A 13658-nucleotide genomic window follows, 5' to 3' on the forward strand; every position below is an offset into this window, starting at 1 on the left:
CTGGGATTCTTTCAACTTCAGGGCTAACGTGGTGAAAGTGTTAGGAAGGATTCGGCAGGCTCATCACAAATGCTATCCTTGCACTGTAGGGGGCCGCACTTCAGTTGGAAGAATCTTTAGAATGGGTTTGAAAAAGTATAGACTGAAGTCTTGTGAATCCTAGAAGGAAGTCATATGTAATTGTATAAATAGATTCATGTCATAGCTGTGTTAGTATAGCTTACAATTTGTGTACATATAATGAAGTGGGTTTTTCCCTGAAGCACTCTTATTAAGTTGTCTGATCAGCTTGCAATCAGTGACATCTAAGAATAGGAGTAATTTTGTTTAGAACAGCCGTGTTACAGAACACTGTCTTGGAAGCTAGATCTGTAAAACCACTCAGCCTCCTATTGGCTGTTTCTCCCTTGAGCAATTTACTTCCTCTCTAAATATCAGTTTCCTTATCTAAAATTGAAATAATGACTTGTACCTTGCAAGCATATTATAAAGATTAATAAGATTATGTATGTAAAGAGACTACCACAATACCCACTACATCGAAGGTACTCAGCAAAGTCAGCCCAACCACAGGAAACTTGACTCAATAAAATGATTTAAGTAATGTTGGCTAAAGGGTGCATTTCTCTGATTTGGTCCCATATAGTCTAAAGAGTGTTTCTCACCATTGTTAAAATCCATGCCCCATTAGTTAAGAAGAGTTTTCAAAGTCTTCTACATTATGTTTTACTGGAAGTATAATGTATTTAAGCATTTTCCCCAATGTATAATAGTATGGAATACGCTCTTTTTTCCAAATTACTGCCTTCTTTTACCCCCTTCCATTCTGATCTGCCTCCTAGAGGGGGGGCCCTATCCAACTGAGAGTCATTACTCTAAAATATGTTATCAGATAGAGGAACCTAAGAAAGATTTGTATATTGATTTTACCTAAAATATTAGGAGTACAGCAATTCAGTCACTTTTTACCTCCTGGCCTCATCATCCATGTATTTGCTAAACACATTGTGTAAAGAGAAGAAATATGGAACTAGCCATCATCCTGCTTATCTTCTTTCAAAGAGTCATTCCAAATAAATGTAATGGGACAATATTTACAAGGTGACCTATGGATTTTCATGCACAATTTTAGCACTATATGTTTTGTCAACATGGAGATATGAAGTGTCAGAAAGCCAAGGGAAAAATTATTTTAAGAGGTTGCTTACTAGAAATTTAAAAGATCTCCATGGGGCAAGCTTCGTAAAGGAACACAGGACCATATTTTATGCTAGTCCCCCTAGGGAGATATGGGCTTCCCAGGTGACTCAGGGGTTAAGAATCTACCTGCAATGCAGGAGATCCAGGAGATTTGTGTTCAATCCCTGGGTCAGGAAGATCCCCTGGAGGAGGGCTGTATTCTTGCCTGGAGAATCCCATGGACAGAGGAACCTGGAGTGGGGTACAGTTCATGGGGTCCCAAAGAGTCAGACACAACTGAAGCAACTGAGCATGCAATATTCATGCTGCTGCTGCTGCTAAGTCGCTTCAGTCGTGTCCGACTCTGTTCGACCCCAGAGATGGCAGCCCACCAGGCTCCCCCATCCCTGAGATTCTCTAGGCAAGAACGCTGGAGTGGGTTGCCATTTCCTTCTCCAATGCATGAAAGTGAAAAGTGAAAGTGAAGTCGCTCAGTTGTGTCCGACCCTCAGCGACCGGGAGATGGAAAGGGAAAAGGCTTCAACAGCCCTGATTACATTTCCTTTGCTCTGCATACCGTCTCCTAAAAGTATTCACAAACTAATATCACAACCTGGAGTTGGCTGTCCTTTGACAACTTTTTCTGATTTTATGCTAGTTTAATTTTAACTCGGGCTGAAAGCTGGCTTCCCAACCAGCCTTCAGAATGGATTGACAGGATTCTTTTAGCACTATTAAGTTTTAAAAGCCACTCACTTATTTGCATATCTCCTGCAAGGCGCAGTTTACCAACCTGGTCTTGCCACAGGCTACTTTGGAGCCAGAATTCCTTGTCTGCTTTGTTCAGCAACTCAAAATGTAATCAAGGAACCCCTCTACTTGCGAGGGTAGGAAAGGAAGGATTTCAGGGTGGAGTACAATGGTGAAGCCATGGGAAAATTCCAAGAATCCTGTGCGGCACCGTCCTCACCCCAAGTCCTGCCCTGTCTTACTAATCTTTCAGATTAGTTCAACGTAATGGTGGCTCAGACGGTAAAAGTATCTCTACAATGTGGGAGACCTGGGTTCGATCCCTGGGTCAGGAAGATCCCCTGGAGAAGGAAATGGCAACCCACTCCAGTATTCTTGCCTGGAAAATCCCATGGATGGAGAAGCCTGGTAGGCTATAGTCTGTGGGATCACAAAGAGTCAGACACAACTGAGTAACTTCACTTTTCACTTTAATGAAAATCAACAACATATAAAGCCAGTAATGGTACTCACAGTTTCTCTTTCACCTGCTTTGTTTCATTCTGCATGCCTTGGTTTACCCAAGCAGAGCTCTCCAGAAGCCCTCCCAAACCAACCCCTTGGGACTGACAACTTTCATGCTCATCTTAGGGAAAGAAGTAATTGATAAGGATTCAGTCTCCAAAAAGTCAATATCTTTTCATTGAAAATATGAGAATGGTTGGTTGAAAATTCTTTTTTTTCTGGGGATCATGGATTCAGTTCTTCAACACTGTAGAACCCTACTTCTCCTAACTTCTCTTTATTATGTTCACAAATAGCAAAACACATAGAAATTCACACCCTCAACTCCTAGAACATTTTCAATTCATTATTTAGCATTACTTATGAATTTAAGTGCCTGGAGAATCTCAGGGACGGTGGAGCCTCGTGGGCAGCTGTCTATGGGGTCGCACAGAGTCGGACACGACTGAAGCGACTTAGCAGGAGCAGCAGCAGTGAAGGGAAAAATTTCTTTACTTCAGGTGTCAAATATTTTCAAAAATATAGGTGGGTCTTACTGGCAAACTAAAGCTGCTTATGAACAATATACTATTTAATAGAAAATGTCCTTGTATTTCTTTTTCTAATTTAAATGATAAGAATGGCTACCAGGAAAAAAAAAATCATTTTTCTCCTTGCTGGATAAAAATAGGTCAGGTAATTTAAGCCAGTCCATTGCTATTAAAATTCTGACATTGCTATGGTTCCTTCTACTCTAAGGGGAAAAGACAAACAGGACACATGAAAATAGGGGTTCACTGGCTAAGTTACTTGATGTGCTACCTATGGGTCTCTTGCTTCGACCTGCCTGGGAGTTCTCATTCAGATGATAGTGGTATAAGTACCAAAATGATGAACACCATCTCTGAGGCTGTGTGTGCCATCTCTCTTGTGCTAGTAAAACAATAGAGGAGAGGAGAAAATTGCCAATGTCTTGAGTCCTAAATTCCTTGAATTCTACATTTATTTATTTTGGGGAGACAATGTTATCTGCCAAGTTTATTTTAAAGGAAATTTTACTGAATCAATTAGGCAATAACTCTCAGTCTCATTAAATATCCTGTGTCCCTTTTCACAAGATTAGAGCCCATGACTTGATCCCATTCCAATGTAGATAATTGCATTGTGCATTCCTGGAGATTCTCCTCTACCTTTCCAACTCTGGACATCAAGTGCATTATTATTTGCACTGATTCCAAATCAGCAGTTCTGTTTTGAGGGTAAAGACTGTGTCAGCTTTAACTGACAGGCTAAAGCATTGCTCATTACCTTTTAGTAAGAAAATCCCTTAGCCAATGGCCATTTCGAAACATGAGGCACATTTCAAGTATGTACATTTAATCATAAGTTCTTTGGTAAGTAAAATACTTTTCATAAAGGGTGTTTAGTTTGGAATCTTCTTCGATGGAAAATTGGTTTTCTGAAATATATGCTGTTTGCTTCAAGAAAGGAAATGAAGTCTTCAGAAATGGTAAAACAACAACAATAAAACAAATAAAACCCTCTTGAGCTCTTAGCTTTTCTTTGACCTTCTAAATAAATTCCACAAGGGGGCGAAAACACCTAATGGTCCAGGACTGCAAAGTTTATATTTCAAACCCGCCCACCCATAATAGATTAGTGGATTAATATTTTGCTCTAAAGGATCTGGCCTTTAATGTTGACATCAATTTATAGTTATCCCAGTTTACAGTAGTAAAAGTCACGGAGACCATAAACTTCACGATAGATGTCAGCCTTCTGGTACTAGTGCTTTAGACTAGCACCCCATAAACAGTGGTGATTAGGTAACTGTTCTTCAAAGACCCATCCATAGTTGTAATGTCTTTATCAGCTCCAGCAAAGATACTGCTACCAGGATTTTTAGCAGCCACAACAGAGATACAAGCTTTTTATTAACGTGTTCTTATTTTTCTGGTGTGTTTCTGTGATATTTTGCTGTGGCTTATCAATGATCTCTTCTTGAAAATCAAAGGTATATTTGTGGGCAAAACTTAAAGAACAGAAACTTTTGTACCATATTAGAACTTTTTGAAAAACAGCCAAGGTACAGAGGTCAAATTTCCCCATATGCTATAAGCAACTTAGTAGATAGGAAGCAAGACCACAAAAGGTTTTGCAAATGTCTGCCGGTGATCTAGGTCACTGTACAGGTTTCATGAAACAGGTTGTTAAAACAAGGAGTTATTTTGCTTTGCTTAAGAGACCTGCAGAAATCCCATAGAATCTACTCAGTTGTTGATCATGAAAGAGTTTTAATGAAATAGAGATCATTCAAATGGAGGGGTTTGGGGGGAGTTTGTGTTTGTACTGAAGAGAAATTGAGCTTTTCACCCAGTGCTTCTAGGTTGAGTCCTCTGTTCTGGCAGAGATAGGCTACGGATCTAATAATAGTTCCTTGGGCTCTGCATCTTCACATATGTGTTCCGGCCTTAGAGCAGCAGGAGGAATTTAGTGACAGAGCAGGTGTTGTGGCTTATTCCCTGGCAGAATAAATGGTGAAGGGTGGTAGCAAGACAATTCTCTTGCTTCTTTATGTAAAAAAAAGAAACAACGCCTCCAATAGCCTTTCGTCTTTTTTCCTGGCACAAGTGAAAAACAACTACAATTGCTGTATTAATATGTATGCAAACATTTTTTTTTCACTTGAGCCTCTGGAAAATAAAAAAGGAAAAAGAAAAACTTACTGTGAAAATGCTTAGCCAGGAAGATTTACTGCTGATCACAGATTTAGTATTGACATGTCTGCACTGAAGTAAACTTCAGCTTTAACTATTAATGTGGGAAATCTGGATTAGCCTTTAAACGGAGTGAAGAGTTTTGAATGATGGTATATTTTCAGTGAAATTATTTACTTACAAAATAATTTTTAATAAGGAATGGTCAATTATAGAGGTATAAAAAACCCAGTGGAGTGTGCATCTTAATGGCCTGCCTTGGAAACAGAATTATATAATAGGTGATCTGGATTTTACTGAAATCAGCCTTTACGTCAGACTCACTGTAATTTAACATTTCTCTATACCCTCGTCTCCTGATTTTTTATTATGAAATATGGGATTTAAGATGAGAATCTGAGTCTAAATGAAATGCTCTTTTAAAGGATTGTGAGATTTTCCACAACCTACATTTCTGTACTCCTCCAGTAGGTTATGTATAACTTTTTTTTTTTTCATGAATATAGACAGGTTGATTTATGAAGGTAAACATGAAAGGGAAAACAAAATTCATTCTCCTGCCAATTGGGATTGTTTGAAATTTTAACTATATTACTTTTTCCTTTGCTTGATTATACAAGGCAAAACTTGACACCTACTTCACTGTAGTTATGTCTTCTTGATAACACATGCAGGTAAAATTCTAAAGGATCTTATCGTTATGTCCTTTGCACCCAAAGCGTGTAATAGTAAAAGCTCAGAATTCTGGAAAATGGCATGCTTGAGAGGGAACATCTTGTGAAGACTCTTAATTTGACCTTTGCATCAACCTTGCTGAGTAAATTTTAAATATTTTAAGAGAAAAAAATAGAAAACCTCAAGGTGGAATTCCACTCCCCTCAAGCCAGAAAATGTGTGCCTGTCTTTAGTACTTTTGCTGAGAAATAAAATTCGTCACTAGAGATAAAGGTAGATTTATATTTTAATGCCATCCTCATCAATCTCCCAGTATTTTATTCCAGTCTACCTCCATTTAAGTAGTTGAATCAGGTATAACCAGAAACACTTGATTTCCCCCTCCCACCCTGTGAAATAGTATTTGTAACGTTTAGTATTACAAACCATTCTAACTCTGGAGTACACTTGAAAATGATGGCAATTAAGAAAAAAAAATTGCTCTTTGACAACTTTGCAGCTTTTGATTAAACCACACCAAGAGGCATGTTACAGTGATAACAATGAAGCATTATGCCAATTATGTTAAATCCTGCTCTCCACTTTAAGCTCATCATGACCTGTTTCAGTGTCCTGTAATTTATCCTTTGGAATGCTGACTCTCCTCAGTAGTGTTCAAAAGGAAAAAACAAAGCCACCAAAGGGAATAACCACCCCCAAATGACTTCTAGAAAACAAGTATTTCTTAACTTTTTATTGACATTGGCAAATTAAAATAGAATAAATTAACAAGTATTTTTTCAAAAAAATGTTTTGTACAAAAATACTGTCAAAATTTCCTAAAAAGCTTTCAACACAGTAGTATCTTTTCATGTACTGAATATAACTATTAGCACAGTGTCAAAAATGTTGAAGACAGAAACAAAATAAAAATCTGTGAAATGTTTGCCACTGACGACATTCCACACCCTATTATTGTCTGTACATATGGGGGAGGGGGACAGCCACCTTGAAAGTGAACAGTATGACTTTTCCTGATCCAGAATGGTTTGGCCCACATCTGTTTAATCTTCCAGTTAAGCATATTTTAAAAATTAGTCTGTACTCAAATGCATAGTTAAAAATATGAAGCGAGATGGCAGAGTTTGTGCAGTAATATCTGCCCTTCAAAGTTCATGCAACCAACTAATGCAATTTTTCCTTTTCCTCATAAATCTGAATGCAGTTCAGTCATTTGAAACCATCTACAAAATCCACAAGATTAAGCAGTTTGCCAAGATTAATATCTAACAGTTGAGCACTGGAGAAAGTGAGGAAATAAGGAGTAAAAACAAACAACAAAAAAGACCAAGTTAGCTAGGTATTTCAACTACATAAGGGAGGTGAATGTCCAGGCTACAAAAACGAAACAAAAACAGGAAAAAAAAAAAAAAAGTGGCAGCAATTTTTTAAACCAATTTGTACAAGTTTATAGTTTACTTTGTTTCCAAGTTCTCAAACCTTTCACGCTCTGAAAAGTGAGATACTGTGTCTAAAGGGAATGTTTTTTTTAATTCACACCGAAGAAGTTGGGGGATTTGATTTTTTTTTTCGCCGGGGTTTCGATCGAGTCAACAGCTTACTCTGCTGGGCTGTTGTTTGCACACGAAGTCCGTCATAAAATCAAACTCGTTTTGCCCCAGCCAGAGTTCGGGCAGCTCCTTGATGCGGTCCAAACCCATTTCTATCACTAAGGACATGAGCACTTCCTCGTCGATGAAATCAGTGTCTATGACATTGGGCGGCAGCACTGCAGCAGGGACGTGGGCCACGGAGGCGGGCATGTTGCTGCTGCTGCCGCCGCCGCTGCCGCCGCCGCTATTGCTGCTGCCCGCGCCGCCGCCCGAAGTGCCCGCGGAGCCGCCGGGGGTGCTGCTGCCGCCCGAGCCGCCGGGGGTGCTGCTGCCGCCGCTGTGCTTGGGGTTGCAATCTCGGAAGTGCTGGTTTGTCCCGTTCATCTGGTGGCCCGCAGCAGGGTGCAAATCCGGCATGTAGTGGTTGTGGGGGTAGGGGTGATGGTTGAAATACTGGTTGTTGAGCTTCTGCAGCTGCATGCTGGCTGGCAGGGAGCCTCCCTGGCTGGCCACCGGGGGGCCCATAAACTGGGAGTTGTTAAACCTGGCCGCGGGGGCCAGAGCGCTCGGGGGGTGCCCTCCGTTTACAGTCCCCGGCCCCATCGCGTGCCTGATGCCGCTCGAGGCATTCATGTTGCTCGCGCCGTAGTGTATGTGCTCGCCCATCAGGGCGTTGAAGGCGTGTTGCGGCTGCTGCTGCTGGTGATGATGGGGGCTAGGAAATTGCCCCATACCCATGCGGTGGGCAGGGTGGTGGTGCAGCCCATTGGTGCCGTCGGGGAAGCGCCCGTGGTTCATGGCCATCATATGGTCTGCCATTTCCAGTCCTGCGAGTGAAAAGGGCAGACAGTAAGACCCGCGCCACACGTGTCGCCCACCACAGCGCACCCCACTTTTCCTCGCCCCTGGCTCCCAGGTTCACCCGACGCACTTCAGCTGCGAATCCTCATCCCGAAAATCCCACTAGGAGCCTGTGCACCCGGGCTACCCACCAAGGAAGACCTGCCATCCACAACAGAAGATCTGCGCGCTGCACAAACAGCTCTTTTCCCTGCGATCCGGCGGGGCACCCAAGCCCACACCCCCCTCTGGCTCCCCGAAGTCGCCTAATAAAGGAAGTGCCCCATAGCCCAGCCGCGAACTTCAGGCATTAAATCAGCCCTCCTCATCCTGTTGTTGCACATCCTGTTGTTATTCCCCAGCTCCGCCTCGCGCTCTTCCTCCGGGCAAACCCAGCCCTCGGAGGACTGGCCTGGCAGGAGCCCCAGCCAGCTTCGCCCGCCGCACTTACCTTCCGTCCTTGCAATTTCTGCTCCGAAGACCGAGGGCGGGATCGTCGGGTCCAGGACCGGCTCAGCAGCACATAGAGGGGGCCTTCCTGGCGTGCAAGGCGCTCACAGTCGCGAAGTCTGCGCCGAAGTCTTGCAGCAGCCGCTGGGGCAGGATCGGAGCCGTTCCCTTTTATTTCCCCTCTGCTGCACTCACAGCTCGGCGAGACCGCCCGGCAGCTGCCAACAATGAGCTGTGTTTCTTAGGGCTTTGGCCACAGTTAATATAAGGGATTTCAGGAAGGGCGGAGCGAGAGCCTCCCCAGCGGGCGGCTGGCAAACGCGGATTCCGGAACATCAGGCACGCGGGACCGGGCTGGGCAGCCGCGTCCCCGCGGCCGGAGGCACGTGCGCAGAGCCTGAGGGCCCAGGCGCCGCCCCGCTGTCCCCCGATTCTGGTTTCTTCTCGGCCCACAAATACCAGGCCAGACCTCCCCCGGCACAGAAAGTCCTCCCTGGACTCTCAGCCCGAAGGTAGCGCCCGCCGCGAGAGAAACTAGGAAAACTCACCGCCCCCCTCTGGCCGAATCCCCACCTCGAGCTCACCTAGCGACCTGGGCTGCTTTCTGTGGGAAAATAGGGTTCACACAGCGCCCCCTGTTTAGTGCCTTTCTGCCTCCGCGGCTTTGCAAAAGCCTACCCAGGTTGCAAAGAATGGCTGTGTTTACCAGAGTGGGTTTTTAAGCCACGGGCAAATAATGCCCCCTCCCCTGTGCGCGCTTTCCTGGACTGTGCCTTTGTGTTTTTATAGGAGCAGTAGGTAAACCTGATCTAGACATTTTGCGTGTAGATGCATTTCCTCCACTCCTTTCAAGGACAGGAGCTGGGGGCGGGGAGCGGCAGCGGCAGCCGCTGCAGGTGGACCGAGCGCGTTCGCGGGCTCGGCCGCCTCCGCTCCAGCGCCTGGGAATCCGGTCCGCGGTTTCGCGGCAACTCGCCGCTCTCGGGGTACGTGTGCTTCTGCTAAGTTTGCGTTTGCAGCTCTTGGTAGCTTTGGCATCCGAGCTGAGGCGTCTCTGCTCTGTAAACAAACTCAGCGATCCTCGTCCCCAGATCCACCTTTTTGCACATACACAGTTTCTTGCTTCTGCTGTTGCCCTTGATCCGGGAGGTGGGGGTGTGTGCAAACTTGCACAGCCTCCCTCCGGGCTCTGCCTGACGGTTTGGGGTTGATTTAGAAGCGAACGGGTTTGTAATTAAGAAATTCGAGGGCTGAGTAAGGCTGCTGAAGCTGGAAAAGGAAAACAAATAGATAACATGGTAATCGCTTTGTAAATAAAGTCGTTCTGGAGGTGGGCACGTAGCTGCACGTCCCGTATGGCACCGCGCGCGCACACACACTGCTGGGACTCTTCCTTTTCAGTGAAATTGCTCAGTGGGCCAATAGGCGATAATAATAACCTTGCTTCCCAGAACGCGGCACAACTAGCCTGGTCGTCCATTTGGCTCATTGACTTGCAAATAAAAGCCCTAACGCGGGCCTGGGCCACTACCCAGTCGGAGCTCTCTTGCTTTCTCAAATGGGGAAGCCGAATTGTTTCCCCAACACCGTGATGAGGTTGCTCGGAGCTTTTAAATTGCTCTTTATGTGGTAAAAGTGAGTTTAGCGCTCCGAATAAGGACTTCTGTTCAGAGTTGTTTCTTCATAACTAGATATCCATTGACGACTTCCTGCTGTGAAGAGCAAGTCCCCCCCCCCCCCGCCCCTTTTTTTTTCTCCCATCTTGCTCACAGGACTTTTAAAGGCCCTTTTTGAAGACTGGAAATTCTGATACATTTCCCCTTTCAGGAATTTGCAGAAGAGAGCAAATCCTGATTATTTGAATCTATTACCCCTCTGTCTTCCTTCAGTTATATGTGTGTAGAATAGTTAATATATGGATTTAAACATTGTTACTGTCTTCCTCTCTTTCCTTTTCCACACCCTCCATCATTTATAACCATGCGTGCAATAATTTTTAAACCTCAAAATATGTTTGGTTTTTGGAGACTTGTGCACAGGAGCACATTGCATTTTGGGTTGCAAGAATCCCCTGATCTCTTGTCTACCCACGACTTATACCTGTAGGTCATGGGCTTGCAGTTAGAGAATCAGAGGCTTGAGAAAACAACAACAACAAACTTGATACTTTCTATTAAAAAAATAGACTCAAAAATACTGGTCAACTCTCCCCACCCCTGCCCCTGCCACATTCAAAAATTGCCAGATAGATTGTTTACTTCCCTTCCTTGTACTGCAGTGTCTTGCGACACAAGGACTGGCTCTTGAATGTCTAATCTAAATTCCCCTTGAAACCATTAAGGAAAGGTGCAGCTCCATCCTGCTCCAGTGGTTCCACATACTATTGAGAAATCCCTTGAAAGGTCACCTCCCCATCCCCCACCCCTTAGAGGGAAAAGAAATTCCTTCTGGGACCAGCTGGTGAGAACATGGTGTGCTTTGTTCATTTATCCATCCGACCAGTGAATATTTACCAAGTGCCGGGCACTTTTCCTAGCTCCTGGAGAGACAACCAGGACAAGAACTCATGGTCAAAAGTGGAGATGGACAAACAAGCCTTGGACACACTTTGATAAGTGTCACAGCAGCACTAAGCACAGGGTTCTGGAGCACATAGGAGGGACAACCTGGACTTCTAGCCTTGGGAAGGCTTCCCAGTGGGAGTGGTGATAAGTGGAGGCTTGACAATGAGTAGAAGTTAGGCCATCCCAGGAGGGGGACAAAGGTGACAGAAACAAGGTTGGAGAGGTGAACAGGCTGGATCCTATAGGCTCTGGTCCCCAAGCTGAGAAATGAGGGTTGTGTCTTGAAGGTAAAGAGAAGTGAGTGAAGGCTTGTGAACCAGTGAGATGATCAAATTTTCATTTTAAAGAGATCAGGACAATACTATGGAGAATGGATTGAGAAAGTAAGACTGGGAGTGGGGAATCCAGTTAGTGGGCTGTTATAGTCATCCAGGGGTATGCAAAACCCAGTGTAAGCTGGGGCTTATCCTGTGAACTGGAGTGAGGCAGTGGAGCTGTAGGTGGCCCTGAAGGTGCTATATGGTTGTATTTCTTTTGGTTGCATTTCTTTCCTAAGGCGCTCGGGCTTAAACAACAGAAAATTATTGTCTCACAGTTTTGGAGTCTAGAAGTCCAAGATCAAGATGTAGGCTGAGTTGGTTTGGAGCACCCGTGAGGGAAAATCTATTCCATGCCCCTCTTCTAGACGTGGTCATTTGCTGGCCATCTTTGATGTTTCTTGGCTTATGTGTGTATCACCCCAATCTCTGTCTTAATCCTCACATGGCATTTCTTCCCTGTGTGTATGTCCAAATTTCCCCATTTTATAAGGACTCCAGTCATATTGGACTGGGACCTATCCTAATGACCTCCTTTTAACTTGATTATCTCCGCAAAGACCCTGTCTCTAAATAAAGTTCTTCCTAAGGTCCTCGGGGTTAAGAGTCCAACATTTTTGGAGAGCCATAATTCAACCCATAACAGTGGTAGAGAAACTGAGTAACATGGGATCTCCACCATCATGGAAAAAAGATGTAGGCTGGAACTCTCTTCTCAGCACTCCTGCTTTTCTGCACTTATATTCCTTCATGTCAATGCTCAGCCTGAGGTCTTCCTGACTGTCTTCCACAACTAGCAATATCCCTCTTTGTTTGCCTACACTGTTTTGTTTTTCCTCTTGGTGTTTATCCCTACCTGACTTGTTGCATATTCAATTTTCACTGTCTTCCCCCTCTGGAACAAAAGCTCCAGGAGAGAGCAGGGACTTTGCCTGTTTATTCTGTCTAAAACAAGTCTTTTGCTGGTTAGATTAATGAGGGAATGGATGGATGGAATGAATATAGCAGAATACCAAGGGAACCCAAATAAAGGGCTTAAGGAGGGGGTGGTCAGGGAAGATTTTTCTGGAGAAGGTTACTTTCCAGGTTGGCAGCAGAGAAATCTAGCAGAAAGGAGAACAGCAGCTTACCACTGTCTGCGTTGTGGCCTGCGTGGACTTGAGGAAAACTCATCTGTTTGCGAGGATTGTTGATTGCTGAGTAGGGAGGGAGGTCCCTGTTAGTGTGAACTTTTGATTGAAACAGAGCTTTTAGAGGTAAGCCTTGGGCTTCAGCTAAACTGAATTGAGGAAAGGCTGACAGAAGGGCCGAGCTTCAGAAGATATACACAACAGTTTATACTTGTATGGTGGAGCCAGGGTGAGGCTCAGGGGGCAGCATGGGTTCCAATATTGGGTTTTATTACACTTTCTAAAGGATCTCACCTAATCCTCACCTGAACAAGTACAGATTACTTTCATCACTTCAGGAAGGAGGATTTTGAGAGTTAAAAACACAAACACCAACCCCCCACCACCCCCCACCACCCAACCTACCCAACACCTATCTTTTCAGAGGGATTAGGGAAAAGGGGAGAGAAGGACTCAATCAGAGACAGACACTGATACTCTGGTTTCCCTTCAGATCATATAAATCTTTTGCCTTTTACTAAAGATTTCTGTGGACAGAGACAGACAGTGGTTGGGCCCATTCTCCTCTTCCTCTCCTCCCAAGACCTTGACTCCAGTTCTTAACTGAAGAGAAAAACACTGTTGCTGCTTTGTCCCGCTGTCCACTTGGCCACCATGAGGCAGGAGCCTCTATCTGAGCATGAAGTGTGACAACAATCCTTATTTCTGCCTTTCTCTTTCTTTCTCCTATTCTCCCTCATTCATAGGATGGAAAATTCTATTTTGCTGGTCTGTGGAATAACTGGGGGCAGGAAGAATCCCTGTATGCAGCCTTGCATTATCTGCCTTACACATATGTGTCTATGTCAAAATAAGATCTTCATATAATTTTTAAACCTATGAATTTTGTTCTAATTAATAAAGTACAAGTTACTGGAAATAAAGTACAAATTACATGACTAAACTTGGAAGAATTTTTTCA

The 13658-nt window shown here is 44.1% G+C and overlaps 1 protein-coding gene and 1 non-coding gene across 2 annotated transcripts; one reads left to right on the plus strand and one right to left on the minus strand.

The window, feature by feature from the left end:
• Window positions 1-6932: 6932 nt before the first annotated feature.
• On the minus strand, window positions 6933-8912 carry CITED2 (Cbp/p300 interacting transactivator with Glu/Asp rich carboxy-terminal domain 2). The gene is given in 2 exon segments (NM_001308562.1): window positions 6933-8223; window positions 8688-8912. A coding segment is annotated over 1 exon segment (822 nt). The 5' UTR covers window positions 8216-8223; window positions 8688-8912; the 3' UTR covers window positions 6933-7393.
• A 4258-nt stretch (window positions 8913-13170) lies between these two features.
• LOC114116249 (U5 spliceosomal RNA) lies at window positions 13171-13282 on the plus strand. The gene has a single exon (XR_003590238.1). It is a non-coding gene; the product is annotated as a U5 spliceosomal RNA (small nuclear RNA).
• Window positions 13283-13658: the final 376 nt, after the last annotated feature.

Source organism: Ovis aries, chromosome 8 (assembly GCF_016772045.2).
Source record: "Ovis aries strain OAR_USU_Benz2616 breed Rambouillet chromosome 8, ARS-UI_Ramb_v3.0, whole genome shotgun sequence".
NCBI classification, from domain to species: domain Eukaryota; kingdom Metazoa; phylum Chordata; class Mammalia; order Artiodactyla; family Bovidae; genus Ovis; species Ovis aries.